At 36.0% G+C, this 15,757-nt stretch overlaps 1 protein-coding gene across 2 annotated transcripts in view; it reads right to left on the bottom strand.

Annotated features, from left to right (window-relative positions):
• Positions 1-171: 171 nt before the first annotated feature.
• scn4aa (sodium channel, voltage-gated, type IV, alpha, a) overlaps positions 172-15,757 on the bottom strand; it is a 39,949-nt gene continuing 24,363 nt past the window's right edge. Inside the window, exons 16-26 of one of the 2 annotated variants that reach the window (NM_001039825.2) lie at positions 11,199-11,564; positions 9,828-9,960; positions 9,566-9,720; positions 9,305-9,478; positions 9,083-9,205; positions 7,303-7,581; positions 6,517-6,570; positions 5,781-5,918; positions 5,571-5,675; positions 5,218-5,488; positions 172-4,500 (exon numbers count right to left, since the gene is read on the bottom strand). In NM_001039825.2, coding sequence (NP_001034914.2) covers positions 3,197-4,500; positions 5,218-5,488; positions 5,571-5,675; positions 5,781-5,918; positions 6,517-6,570; positions 7,303-7,581; positions 9,083-9,205; positions 9,305-9,478; positions 9,566-9,720; positions 9,828-9,960; positions 11,199-11,564 — 3,102 coding nt within the window. In that variant the 3' untranslated portion in view covers positions 172-3,196. The remainder of the gene's footprint in view (positions 4,501-5,217; positions 5,489-5,570; positions 5,676-5,780; positions 5,919-6,516; positions 6,571-7,302; positions 7,582-9,082; positions 9,206-9,304; positions 9,479-9,565; positions 9,721-9,827; positions 9,961-11,198; positions 11,565-15,757) is intronic. The other variant, XR_015503572.1, reaches the window with a different exon arrangement.

Raw genomic sequence — 15,757 nt, 5'->3', positions numbered from 1 at the left:
AGTCTAATGGAAAAATGGGCTTGATAAACACCTCTGGGAAAGCATATCCATAAACATCACATGATAGCATGCTAAGACTGTAAACACCACTAAAACCTGACATGAGGTGAGCTGTGACATTAAATCTGAGACTGTAACTCAAACCGTTAAAGCATAAAGAGAAATTCCTTTATCTTATTAAATTTATTCCATGAACATTTGAAATGCACACGTACTTACGTGATGATACAAAGAAAAGACAGCATCAGAGAAATATGCTTCTATCTGCAAAATGTATATACAGGCAAACAGAGGCGAGCAAAACCTATAGCACGGCAATGTCTCCTTCCTTGATAAAAATGTAAACAATAGAAAATGTCAGCATATTCATTACAATATTAACATGAAACCAAAACGTGCACGAAACTGCACACAGAACACATACAAGCGTAATGAGATTTGTTTTTTCCTCACCAAACTTCATTCTGATTTTAACGTACAGTAAATGAAGATGTGAGATTTAACATTAGTGTTGTTTGGTAATGACAGATCAAATCTAAAAAACTATACAAGAGGTAAATATATAAACGATTTCAAAAAAGTGCTTCATTAAAAACTTTGCAAAATAAGACATTTTCAGTCATATTAAGACTTCAGAGGAAATCTATCATGTGATGTCTCTAATACATACATCTTTTCCTATTAAAGCGGTGAATGTGCACGGGGGATTATTGCCTTGATGTTTTCAAAATAACATTTAAACTGAAAAAAAAAAGATATTTGATCAAAGGAATTTAAAGGAAGGTGTGAACATATCTTGAGTAAAAAATATATAAATTTCACTTACTGATTTATTAGATAAGCACATGTTTGGTGGCTCTTTTAGACTAACTTTGTAAAGAGAAGAGAATCACTTCAACAGCATGGTGTCAGCAAGTCTGATTAACACCTGGACAGAGAAAGAGAACCTGTTAAAACTCATTATGAGTACATAGTTGGGCATTCTTCAAATATCAGTGCTTCTGTTAAATACAATTAAAAAAATAATATATGTTGAATTACATCAATTTAAAAGTAGGATATTATAACTAATAAAGCACTTAATAACTAAATATTACAGGTGTGATAGATGTTTGCAAACCATATAAATAATCAGGAGTACAATGCATTTTTGAATACCAGGAAGTGCTATAAACTATGCCTTCAATGCTTCAAGTTACTGTTTTTTTTTTTTTTTTACATAATCTTAAGACTGTTTAAGAATGTTTATGTCTTTTGCAGTAGCACATTTTGCTCAAAGTGACTTTGTACACTCCACTGTAAATGATTGTTTTCTGGCCTACTCATTCTACAATTTAGCTGAAAACTGATAATCTGTATTGTGATAGTGTTAATTGTTGCGAATAGTTAAGATTAAGATCAGGATCTGTTTTTTGTTAGCTAAAGGGATAGCTGACCCTAGTCATAATTTACTCAATCTCCACTTGAGGAGTGGTGAATGGTGTGTAAATTAAAAATGTTTGAGTGGCCTGTTTAAATTCTATCCCTCTTTAAAATAATGTTTTTATTTTTCATTGGCACTGAATAACATTTTTTTTAATTTTCCTACAAAAAATTATCCTTTTTTAAAAAAGTTTCTATGGGTGTTAAAGACTCATCCTGTAATCACAAACACTGATGATGAATCTAGACTAAAACTGTGAAATACATTTTTTGATCAACAAAACTATAAAAGTTTTAGGGAGCAATAAACACTGATACAGTTCATACGTATACAAAGACATAAAAAATGATTTCACACTAGATGAAAACTATGATGAACCTGTAAAATGTGAGCTTACATTTTGGGGAAGGAAACTTTATTCTTAAAGACCTTTCCTATTGCCAAATTCAGTCTCAAAACAAGTATACGCAACCCAGGCTTATTCTGAAAACGTACCTCTATATACATTTCTGCAGAGTGACAAAAACGACCCAGGAGCTACATTTATTTGTAATTTTTTATTTTCAGGAATCCACCAGAGGCCGCTGTGTACATTTTTGAGATCCCAAATTTCTGTCGACTGACTGTTTGACTTATTGATTGACTGACTGACTAACTCCCACCGCCTTTCCTGAACCTAACCGATAGTGTTTTCAAAAGCACCGATTGACCCGCCCACTCACTTCCCTAAACCCAACCGACAGTTTTACAAAGGAATCCAGAAAAAGAAAATCGCCTGATTTTTACCATGTTTTCAGATTTTACCACATTCTCACCCTGTTATTTACTTGTTCATTTTATATTTTGGATTCTGTTTTTGTCTTTCATTGCTTTCTGGAGCCATTCTTCACCGGACTTAAACCCTATTGTGATGGTCAACTCCTCTTTGCATCTCAAGTCCTCCAACGTTCATATGAGCTAACTGGACAAACTGGTAACAGCTGGAAAGCCGACCATATGGAGGTAAGCGGTCAGTTGGTAAGCGTGAAAAGCAACGGCGTCATACCGCCCTGTAGCGTTCTTTTTAAAAACAAAATGCAGCCATATGTACTTCTGGCTACATAGTTTGCAATCTTCAGAAATGTATATAGGGCTACATTTTCAGAATGAGCCGATGTTAAGTATACTACTAGTACAAACATGCAGATATTATAGATTTTTCTTTTTGCTTGTTCAGAAATCAGTGCAGAACGATTATCTGGATATAGAATGTCAGTAATGATCAAAAAAAAGAAAAATGAAAGAAAAAAGGAAACGTTTGACTTCAACGACATCAGTGTGCCAAAATCAAATTAATTTTTTTTCTTAAACGGCTATAACTGGAATGGGATATTTCTACCAAACTTGTATGTGTATGAGATGAAATGACATGAAAAAATAGAGGTGTTTTTCTATTGGTGGCATATGAGACAGAAAAAAAATCATTTAAATGTCTATTTAAAAGTGTGCAACCGCAAACATACACATGTATAAAAGGGCAAAAGAACACTGCTAATTAACAACCAATACTGGGACATTTTTAATTGGGAACAAATAAGCAAAAATACTGAATAGAAAAGTTTCAATCAAAGAATAAAAAAGTTCTCCCAAGTAAAATAGCCTTCCAATGCTGTCACACTGAAGCAGTTCCGTGTAATCCTTTAAGATATCCAGTTTCGGAGTTTCTGTTGTTCAGATGACACTCCATTTAACACCACAAGGATTGTCTTTTAGTCCACAGGAATTGTCTGCTAGTTATACTATTGACTCCTTTATCGTTGTTGCATTCTCTGAACTGTTGAAGCTGTGTGTAGTGGGTGCAGACCGGAGGATCACCTCACTGGTGAGCTCCACTGGGAGGATGAGCTGTCCTTGCGGCCTAGGGAAGGTCACTGATGCTCTGGTCTGTGTGACCTGGCTTGGTTTAGGAGGCTGTGAATTTGGCCGCATTGGCCTAGTCTCCAATTCAAGAGCCATGGCAAGTTCTGGATTGCTGCCATATAGGGTATTCATCTTCCTTGCAATCAACCCTTCAGTTTCAGGAGGTTCATTGTCGTTGGGATTCCTAACTTTCCTCTTTGATTGGCGCATGAAGCAGGCATAGCGGATGGCACGCTTGAGAAGATGCCTACGGTATATTCTTTGAACCGCAATGGCTGCTCGCTCTTCCTCCTTCCTCCTGAGAGTGGTGATGATTGGCTCAAACGAGGCAGATGTGGGGTTGTTCATGATGAACTTGGCTTCGATGCTCTCCTTCATGGCATCCATCTCAATAGTGTCGCCAAGTACTTCCCGGGTCACTGCTAAAAGTATATCCTGAGAGTGGATTTTGTCGCCGTTTACAATGGGGATGTCCATGGAGATCAGCTTGAGACGGTTGGGTTTGGCAATTCGTAAAGGCTCCTGCAGGGCATCGACAAAGTCAAACAAGCGGTCGTATTCAATAAACTGCGTAGCATCGACGTCAAACTTTTCCCATGTTTCATCAAACATATCAAAGTCATCCTCACAGAGCGGGTCTCCACTTTCCTCTTGAGCATTGTTGAAGTTCTCCAGAATGATGGCGATGTACATGTTCACGACCACCAGGAATGACATGATGATGTAACTGCAGAAAAACATGATGCCCATGCCAGGATTCCCGCAGTTTCCCCGCACATCTGTACCAGGGTTTTCAAAGTCAGGGTCACAATCAGGAGGGCCACTGTTTAGAATAGGCAGCAGAAGGCCGTCCCAGCCTGCCGAGGTTGTGATCTCAAACAGGCAGATAATGCTGCCACCAAATGTTTCAAAGTTGAAGATGTCATCGATGCCTGCCTGCTTTTTCACATAGGCAAAGTTAGACATGCCAAAGATGGAGAAGATGAACATGATCAGGAACAGAAGCAGTCCAATGTTGAAAAGGGCAGGAAGTGACATCATCAAGGCAAACAAAAGGGTCCGAATGCCCTTCGCCCCTCTGATGAGACGCAGCACACGGCCGATTCTTGCAAGTCTGATGACACGAAACAAAGTAGGAGACACAAAGTACTTCTCAATGATGTCTGATAACATTAGACCTAGGGAAAGAGGAAATTGCGGTTTTACTTAGAGCAATAACAGTAGGAGAGTTTACACAGAGGCACACTCAGGGTGTATTCACACTTGGCAGGTTTGATTCAATTATTGTGGTTCATTTGGGTAAGTGTGAACTTATCTGTTTGTTCTCATCATAGTCATGATGTACCCATCACATGTAAATACAGACTACAGGCATCCTTTTTACTACCCTATTTACAGAGTTTAAGTGTGAAGCCTAAGCAAACAGAACTAAATGTATAATTTTCTTTTTCAGTTCCGACCAAAAAAAAAGTGTGAACACACCCTTTTAGAACATTTAATACATACAATTTTCCAAATCTCTATGATGAACGAAATTGAATCTTGAACAACTAATTTTATACTAGTATAAGCACATTGGGGGAAAAATAACACCACGCTTGCAATGTGTGGCATTTGGGTGTGAGTTCCATGAAATGTTCTAAATACTTGCAAAAGCAAGTTAAAATGGTTATATTTTTATCTCACAGTTGATTGCATTATATTTATATTAAGAACATGGTTTATTTAAAGAGAATGAGCCATAAGCTGATAAAACACTTTCACATTTAACAGTTTCGGTTCAAACTTAACATAAAATCTCTGCACACTTCATTTAGAAAGTGCAACGAAACATGTCAATTTAATAATGTCCTTTCACACGTCTTTCTAATGAACCTGCTGTATTCTACACTTACCTGCAATAGAAAGGATGACTACAACAAAATCAAAGACGTTCCAGCCAATAGTGAAAAAGTACTGTCTGAGTGCAAATAATTTAAGTACACATTCACTTGTGAAGACGACGATGAAGACCAGATTGATCTGGTACAGGACATATTCTTTCTCAGCACTCTGGTCATCCGTCTCTATCATCATGGTCACCATGTTGAGGCAGATTAGCACCATGATAAAAATGTCAAAGAACTGTTTTGATATGAAGTCAAACACCAAACCCTGGATAATATTCTGTTTGGAGAAGAGAAGATTGCATTAATAAATATAACTTAGTTATAAATCCAGCAATGGATCAATTAAAAATGTTTCTTACTGATGGTCGAGGTATAGGTTTTGGACGTTTCTTTGCACCCAGCTTCTTCATGGCATTGTAATACTTTTTCTGTTCCTCAGTCATGAAAATGTCTTTCCCTCCAAAGTGCAGAAAAAACAAATATTGATTATTCTTTCAGTTAATCAATTATCTAAATGTACAACAAAAATGAAAATAATTTAGAGGTACGGTTTAAAAAAAGATGCTTATCTTTGATTTTTGCTGATTGAAGTTGTCAATGATGACACCAATAAAGAGGTTGAGAGTAAAAAAGGAGCCAAAAATGATGAAAATAACAAAATAAAGGTACATGTAAAGGTTGATTTCATATGATGGCTGCTCATCCACCTGTCAAAGAAAATAATTAATGAATGATTCTTAAAATCTAAAGTAGATTGAGAGTCTAAAACTATTTGTCACACCCTTCAATGACCACTCACTGGAGAAAATTTGCACAGCTATTTATATATATTTTAACCAACCCAGGCTCATTCTAAAAACGTAGTCCAGAGGACGTTTCTGGAGACCACGAAATACGTCCCGGGAGGTACGTATTTGTGCAGTTTTTGTTTGCGCGAATCTGCGAGAGGCCGCTGTGCTCGCTTATTCGTATCTCGAACGTCTCTCGCGAGTGCCGTTCGTGCCCCGCTGTTTTCGTGTCAACCCACCAGAGGCCGCTGTCTGACCGACCGAATGATTGACCGCGCGACCGGCCAATCGGCTGACCCACCCTCCTCCTTCCCTGAACCCAACCAGTTTTACCGATTGACCCGCCCGGGTCAGCCGGCAAGCTCGAAAGGGAACAGAAATAATAGTTATGGTCTTTCAATTGACCTTTGAGCAATTAATTTGATCTCAGTAAAACAGTGAGAAATTCATTCCTTGTAAATAATAAATATCCCCTTTGAGCTAAATGTTCCTGGTGGAAAGCTTGTTATTTTCTTACCTCTCTAGAATCCACTGCAGCATACATGATATCCATCCAGCCTTTGAATGTGGCCTATGTGGAAAGAGGTACTTTCTTTATTCAGCATGTCAAATAAAACTCTTTGATTCATTATGGATTTGTTAATAATAAGTTACCTCATTATCTTCTGATGCGGGTAAAGACATAAAAATGCATTCACTCTTACAGTATGTAAATATGCCTAAGCTCTGTTATTATTAAACAAGATGTATACATTGCATATCTCACTTTATTCAAAGTCCAACACTTCATTTTGTATTGGAAATCTTTTTTTTTTTTTTATTGCAAAAAAATCACTTTTGTAAACCTAATTTGATGTAAAATCAAAATGGGTTTTAAATCTTGCATTTGACCACTCTATTTTTGCACTTAAAGGTTATTGTTTTTCAAAACATCAAACAAAACCCACATTTCCCACATTTATGATTCGGGTTGCCCTTATATTTAGGTCACCTCAACTAATATGTACTTACATGTAAACTGAAATGAATCATTTATTACTATGTACTTATTGTGTAAATACATGTTTTACATTGTACTAATGATTGATTAAATACATCCATGTAATTACATCTCTAGTTAATTTTAGTACTTACATTATTAATTACACTGTTAACTCACACTTAAACCTACCCATACCACCAAGCTTGTCCCTAATACACATCTTATCCCACCAGAAGTTTTCTGTAATACATTGTGAACAGTAAAATGAAACCATGACTATTAATGGCCATGCATATAAACTGAATTCAGGAGAAAACTCACAATCTGCAGCAGAGAGAGGTAGCCGAGTCCCACGTTGTCGTAGTTGACCTTGACATTGACCCATCGCACCTCGTTGGTGTACATCAGTGCCATGCAGTCACTCTTGTTGTTGACTACATCCATGGGGATCCGTTCCTCTGTGGTGGTGTTGATGCAGTGGTAGAATTTTCCGGCAAACAGATTGACCCCCATAATGCTGAAGATGAGCCAGAATATCAGACACACCAGGAGCACGTTAAAAATAGAGGGAATGGCACCTACAAGTGCATTCACTACCACCTGTATGGAGTAGGAACACCATAATGAATTAGACATAGGTGAGTAATCAATATTTATGTAAAAGGGCATATGAAAAAAAGACTTTCTTAGTCAAAAATGATGCATTCATTCCTCCAGTTGTTTTCTTTGCTAGGTTACACTGATGGCCATTAAGTGAACTGCAGCCAGTGACTTGTTTAGGCCCACACGGAATCTGCAAGTGCAGAAATCTGCAGATTTCCACAGATTTTTAGCCCATCAATAAGTCCATGAATGCTTGTGTAAATGTATATTTATTCAGTTTTTAAATTCATTCAACTAATATTATTGTGACATAATAAAAGTAATATTAAAATGTTGATTTGATTTATTTACAGTACAGTTTATAAAGTAATATTTTCTGTCTTTTAGTATATTTTGAGAGACTTGCTTTGTTTACCAAATAAGTGGATTTAATTTGATTTGCATTGTAAAAATTTAATAAAAGTTAAATATGTATTATTTTTAATTATTTTATATATTACATTTTTAGTTATGATTCTCTTAAAATAATTCTGCATAAATCTGCAGATTTGTGACAAAATTCTCCATAGAAATAGCAAAAAAGGTCCTCAGATTCTGTCTGGCCCACACACAACAGATTCAAAAACGTAATGCCCTCATACACTCAAAATGTTTCATAGCTTTAAACTAGAAATCTCTTACTGTACCTTTAACCTAATCTTTCTTGATTTGCCTAATTTCTACATAATTATCTATTATTTAAATATGTTTATACATTAATAAAGAATTTTAAATTTTCTGTATTTAACTTGCAAACCAGTGTCAAAATTAAGAAAATTCTACATGCCACTTTTTCCTTTTGACTTTTGATAACTTTACAAATTGCTCAGTAGGCATCCTTTTAAAAGCAATATGCTAAGATTAACATCATATCATGTTATAGACAATCCCTCTTCCCAGTAATGCTGTCATTACCAACACCTATTTAATTGACAACATTAAAACCTGTTTAAGCAAGCACAAGCCTTTTTTGTGCTTTTGCACAAAATAAAGATTTTGCCATGATTTACTCATCCTTCACCTATCAAAAACTTGTTGGACTTTTTTTTCTTCTGACAAAGAAAACAAAATACGATATACTGAAGAATTTCTGAAACTGCTTGCCATTGACTTCCATAGTATTTTCCCTCCCCTAAGTAGATGTCAATATTTAACATTTTTTTTCAAAATATATTATTTTGTGTTCAGAAAATAACAAAGAAACAAGAAAGAATAAGAAAGAAACTCATAAAGGTTTGGAACCACTTGACGAAGAGTAACCTTATATTTTTGGGTGAACTATCCCTATAACAAATGCTACATAAACTAAAAATGTTATCATTGTCAAATGCTATTAAAAATAAATAGTAAAATCAATATGGTCACACATCATATTAAAGACAATTCCAGCACTTTAATTAGCAACTAAAGAATCAAACACAAATAAACATACACAAGTGAAGAGAGATTCATTCCTTACCCTCATTCCTTCAAATCTGGATAGGGCTCGAAGTGGACGAAGAGCTCTAAGTGTCCTGAGAGATTTGATTGCCCCCAGCTCAGAGTAGCCCATTAAATTAGCCGTTAAACTGACCAGAGACACCTAAAATAAAATAAAAAGTTTACAAATCATTAACGTTGACAGTTTGTATTTTTTGATATTGTATAAAATGGAGGTATTTGGCACAAAAAGGTAACTCACATCCACAATGAGGAAGTCCAGCCAGCACCATGCATTAGTGAAGTAGGTCTTGAAGCCATATGCCACCCACTTCAGTAACATCTCCACTATAAAAATATATGTAAAGACTTTATCAGCATACTCCAGAATGGTCTTGATCACTCTGCGCCTCTCAATGTTGATATCCTCAAAAGCCTGGCAAAGAGAAAAGATTGATACGTCAAGTTAGGAAAAGTTCCCATTTACATAAGATTATTCTTTTATTCTAATTGAAAAACACACCAGTGCTCCACTGCTAAGGAGGATCATAAAGATGATGAAGGTCTCAAAGTAATCATGCTCAACGATGGTGAAGCATGTCCTTCTGAGGTTCCACCATTTTTTACCCCATCCTTCTGTGATGTCAACACTCAAACATGCACATCGCCTAATACAGCCTAAGTTTAAAGAGAGACCCATTAATAAACATATAATAAATGACATTTATGGCCTTGATATACGATGAGTGCAGTATGGTCAAAAATGAAGGAAAATGAATGCAAACCCTCTGTGAAACAGGCCTCTGGTTCTTCAGGTTCTGGTTCCTCTTCTTCTACCTCTTCAGGTTCAGGCTCAGGTTCTGGAGGCTGGTAGTCCACTGTGCTACAAACCGAAGAGTCACCATCATTAAGAGTGGCCTGTGTAGCACACAGCACAAAAAAGAGGAGAGAACAAAAAGGTGAAAGACAAAATGTACATATTTAATAAAAAAAACGTTTGATTAATCTTGTTAATCATCTTGAGAGATTAATGATTAAACTTAATGAAGGCAGCATAGTCATTCACTCATTCATTTTCTTGTCGGCTTAGTCCCTTTATTAATCCGGGGTCACCACAGCGGAATGAACCGCCAACTTATCCAGCAAGTTTTTACACAGCGGATGCCCTTCTAGCTGCAACCCATCTTTATGAAACATTCACACACACATTCATACACTACGTACAATTTAGTCTACCCAATTCACCTGTACCGCATGTCTTTGGACTGTGGGGGACACCGGAGCACCTGGAGGAAACCCACGCGAATGCAGGGAGAACATGCAAACTCCACACAGAAACGCCAACTGAGCCGAGGCTCGAACCAGCGACTCAGCGACCTTCTTGCTGTGAGGCGACAGCACTACCTACTGCAACACTGCTTCGCCCAGCATATTCATGTATACAAAATTAAAAATGACCTACTTCTTGCATTACAGGATTATTCTTGGATGCCACAACTTTGAAAATGCCTTGTCATTAAAATTAGATCACCATTTTAACCCTCCTGTATGTTTTAGAATTGTTTATACACCGTTTAAAGGATATATTTCTTCAGAGTCTCCAAACTTTATGTTTTTCTTTCTGCTGTTAAAATGGTCAACAGCGCATATGATGCACAAAATCATTTCTATGTTTATCTAGCATACTTAACGGTTTTTAGCTTTCATAATATTTTTCAAAATAGTGGTACACAGCACAGTATTGAGTGCAACTGTTGGGTTCTGGAAGTAAAAAATCCTTAATTTTCTTCATATGGAAACCAATTTTTAGCTCTGAGGCAGTAAATTAAATTGTGTATTGTATTTGTACTGTATTCAATCTATGGACACAACTATAATTGTTTTGCTTTTCTTCGTCTATTCAGTTTTTCTTCACCAATTCAGTCAATGCTTCAAGGGATTGTAGTTATTTTCCTCATTAAAGTTCTCAAGAACTAACATTACAGGAAAAGGTATCAGGCACGAATGAACTTTATAACATTACTACAAAGTATCTAATGTTATGTGAAGTATACATCTTATAGTCTCATCGTCTCATGCTTGAAGAAGAAAATACTTTAGAAACTTCTGACGCCACTAATTCTAGATACTGATAAAGTTAAACTGGACTGCCTTACCTTTGCGTCTTCCTCATCAGAAGATTCAGAGTCCTCATCTTCCTCCACATCAGACTCACAACGAGCAATAGGTACAGTCAATGTTGGAGACAAACAGTTGGTCAAACCATCTGCCATTTTTCCTTCATCAAGGTGATTTAAAGCGTACAGTTCTATGTCTCCCTCCCCTTCCTCTTTGGTATTATCAGGTTTCTTTCCCAGAATCCGTTGCACCATACTGGCAACTAAGGCTTTAACCCAATCGATACCCCTGGTGATGCGGCCAATGGCAATCTGAAGGTTGTTCATCTCTCCATCATCATCACCTCCAGACAGGTTATCTCCACTGAAGGAGCTAAGCAGCAGGGCCAGAAACAGATTCAGCACCTGGAAAAACAAAGGTAAGGAGGTTAAGAAGATAAACACATTTAAGACATAAAAAACATTTCTTTAACTCAAGTGTTGGAGTGTGAGTCTAGCAAAAACAATATCAAGATCAAGGGGTTGATAAACCATGTGCTATCTACTCAAAAAAACAATGGACATAAATAGAGATGCTCCAAATGGTCGGCCAGAAATTGGTATCGGCCAATAATCACATTTAATGAATCTATCGGTACTCGCTGATCTGGTCAGTCTCATGAATTGATCGCAAGTGTTTGTGTTAGTTTGAAATGAGCAAATATTTGAATGACCCTGCATGTATTGATGCCTTTTTACATATAGGAACTGAAAGATCTTCTGTGTTTTTGACAATGTTGCAAGTTCACTAAAACCTGGCTAGGAATATTGCATAAATAAAACATATAAATATTTTTAACATGAACATTTAATAATATAACTTCTTGTAACTTATTGCAATAAACTGTAGTTTATAGGCCTGTTGTCTTATAGCAAAAGAAGTAATAGATTTATACGTGCACATTTGAACTTTTTATGCATCAAATATGCGCTGTTAATCTTTTCCTTGATTGAGACATGTTAAATTCTTCTTCCATCATTTGCAGTATTTCCAAATTGTATTGTTTGTCATTTTTCTTATCATTTTTTTTATTTGTTTTATCTATTTTCTGTAAAGCTGCTTCTGACCATGACATGTTTACACCAAATGGCTGTAAGAGACATGTTTACACTGCAAGTTAAATGTGACCCAATTCCAATTTTTTGCTTATATGTGACACAGATCGGATTTGTTCTTTGAAAAAAAATGCAAGCATTTGGATATTCAGAGATCAGTTTCAAGTCTCCTTCATATGTGGAAATAAATGAGCTATATATCACATATGTGACAATTTGACTATCATGAAAACAGGCAGATCAGATTTATTGAGGCATTCCCTTCCATTCCACTTCTTCGCGGTTTAATGACGTTAGAAGGAAGAGCGTGTGTGGAGATGCTGACGTGGCAAACAACAAAAACAGATGAAACCTGGAGGAGGAAAGAGGTCAAAATCAAAATCCTCCTTCTCAAAATCCTTTTAAAGTTTGCGAACTTCGAGCTAAAAGCCAGACAATTTCCATGTGCTAGTATGGTGCAGCTGCTAGAACCCACTTTTACACATGCGCGACGACGTAAATTGTATGGCAATGGTAAACACCTGAATTTGGTATGGGTCACAATTAAAAGAACGTGTAAACAGACAGGTAAAAAAAACAGATATAGGCAACTAATTGGAATTGGAATCCCTTATAATAATAATACATGCACTATTTTAAGTAGGTTTTTTAGGCTTTTTTTAAACAAAAAAAGATTTAAATAAATCATGTAAAAATGAAAAACGAATTGCCCTCACAGATGATGATTTTAGTATTATTAGTGGAACGCCATTGTTGACATTTCTAATGCAGGTGTCTTAATCTCTTAAAATAAACACGACGCTTTATTTCCTCGGTTTTATTAGTTTAATTATTTATTGAAGTCAAGCCTAACAACTGAACGGGCTTGGTTAAAACGGAGTGAAATTTATCTTTGGATTTTTATAAGTGAAATGTTCTTAATATTTTATAATAAATCAAGAAAAAAACATTTTTAAACTAAATATGCACATTGTTTTCAATGATCACAAAGTAACTGCATGAAGTAGTATATAAACTGCAGAAGAAATAAAACTAAAAGTATTTCCACAATTTAAATGAACATTTATGTAAGGAAATCAGGGAAATATGTGAGGAATCAGAATCAGTAATTCACCAGAATGCTGCATCAGTGTTACATTTAAAATAGAGTACGCTACTGAAATCTTTGCTGTACGGATTAAACGTATTCAGATTGGTCCAATATTTAAATATAATCTTGGCTAATAACATTCAAGTGTAATTAAAGCTAGTTTTACAAATAATTGGTTTTCAGGTTCTACATAGACAGTATCAAGTTTAGGTAGGCTCTGTCGTAATGAAGTTTCAATAAATATGCAATGTTGTCTGGAAGCCTTGGACAGGGATGCTATCTTTAGGATCAAAGCACACTAGACATAGCGCACAGTTACAGCAGCCATGTCAGACCTGCTTGCAAAAGGCATTGAAAATGTACTAATAATTTAATAAAGCCTTATATTGTTCAAAGCACTGTTAACATGTTATATTATGCAAATTGAGAAACGGTATGATATATTTCTGAAGATAAAATGACTGAACTCCAAGGAAAAATGCTGCAAGAGAATTAAGTTTTATCATTTCTTTTTTGCTGATGTGGATATTAATTTGTCAGGGTATATGAGGGTATTTAAAGCTGCAGGCCAAAACAAGAATACATCATTACCAATTAATCCTCCTTAGTCAAGTTTCGCAATACTATATTAATCATAATAGTGTCATGATACTATATTAATTCTGAGCACACATTATTTGGCACCCAATCACAATCTAGTGCAAAATATGCAGACAATGTATCAGCCTAATGTATGAAATGTATCGAGCTTCTTGAGAAACACACAGGCAGAAGCAGGTGCTGTAATTTTCACATTGCACCTCTGAGATACACGCCAAATGAGGCCACTGATATTTGGTTTCCCATGTTACACTCCTCTACTCCTCTAGCCTAGTTTTTTTTTCATCCAGCCAACTAAACTTAGAGTGCAAACGCAACTCATGTCAGTGCCAATGCTGTTTCCTTGCTCTCCATGTGGTGTGTGTTTTTTTGTGTCTAGTTTGCTTCAGGCCACTCCATTAAACGTCCACATGAAATCCAAATTCATTCATTAATTTTCCTTCAGTCTGATCCCTTTATTCATCAGGGGTCGCCACAGCAGAATGAACCGCCAACAAAGCAGATGCCCTTCAAGTCACAACCTAGCACTGAGAAGCATCCATACACTCTCATTCACACACACACATTTACTCTCTCATTCACACACTATGGACAATTAAGTTTATTCAGTTCACCTATGGCACATGTCTTTGGACTGTGGAAGAAACCGGAGAACCAGGAGGAAACCCACGCCCACACAGGGAGAACATGCAAACTCCTTACAGAAATGCCAGCTGACCCAGCCTAGACTCGAACCAGTGACCTTCTTGCTGTGAGGTGACAGTGCTAATCACTGGGAATCAGTGGTGTAGTCCTAGAAAAAGAGGTGGTGTACTATTACACCAGACACAAATTTTAAATGAAAGTAGGCAAAGAAACAACAAAAGTCAATGTTTCTTCAATTCATTGGAAATATATATATATATATATATATATATATATATATATATATATATATATATATATATATATATATATATATTTTTTTTTTTTTTTTTTTTTTTTTTTTTCACATCAGTTACCTGTATTTAAGTTAACTCAAAAGGGCTTGTGCATACATGGAAAGACAGCTTTTTAGCTTACTTTCTTTACTGGCTTATTACTTTACATTTTATAGGTTCCTTTAAACATCAATCAGCAATTATTTTAATTGTCACATTCGTGCATGCTTGTTTTAAACCAAACTATTAGGAGTCTGTCTTCTGTTGTTGCTATTATATACTAGTTACCCTTCTAAATCGCACATTGTTACGGGATTTGTGAGTAGTCTTTGCCTAATTGTTTTTAGTGTTATATACGGTATAGTGTCGTTCAGTAGCGGCACAATTAAGACAAATGTGAAATACTGTTTTACAGGGGCGATTTTAGGATTTTAATTTTAGGGGTGATCAGGATCAGATCCTTTTGGGGTAAACAAAGAAAAATGTGTCATATTTACATATTTAGGTAAAAATTGTAAGAGATAGACACATCTTAACAAATTAAGTTGTGAGTTAAAAAAAAAAAACCCTGTTTGGTATACAGTTAAAGGGGACACAAATACATCTGTAGAAACAAACCTTTGCCGAAATATGTTAAAATTTGTTGCATACCCTTTGACACAAACAACAAAGTAACACTTATTTTTAATTTTACCCTCAGGAGAGGGTAACCACATGAAGTGTGTGTGGGTCTGTGTTTGTATGTGTGGGTGAAGATGCTTGTTGTATGTGGGCCATGTTGAGTAATGATGCTTTTGTTAGCACGCTAAAACAGACCATTTCCTTTTCTCTCTATGTATAACCTGAGAGGAAGTGCACTCAGTTAGAAGCTCTAATATGGTAATCATGTGCAG

This window comes from Danio rerio, chromosome 12, assembly GCF_052040795.2.
Source record: "Danio rerio strain M-AB ecotype USA chromosome 12, GRCz13ab, whole genome shotgun sequence".
In the NCBI taxonomy this organism is placed as follows: domain Eukaryota; kingdom Metazoa; phylum Chordata; class Actinopteri; order Cypriniformes; family Danionidae; genus Danio; species Danio rerio.
The sequence above is the reverse complement of the archived record's forward strand: the minus strand, read 5'-3'. Positions and strand labels throughout refer to the sequence as shown.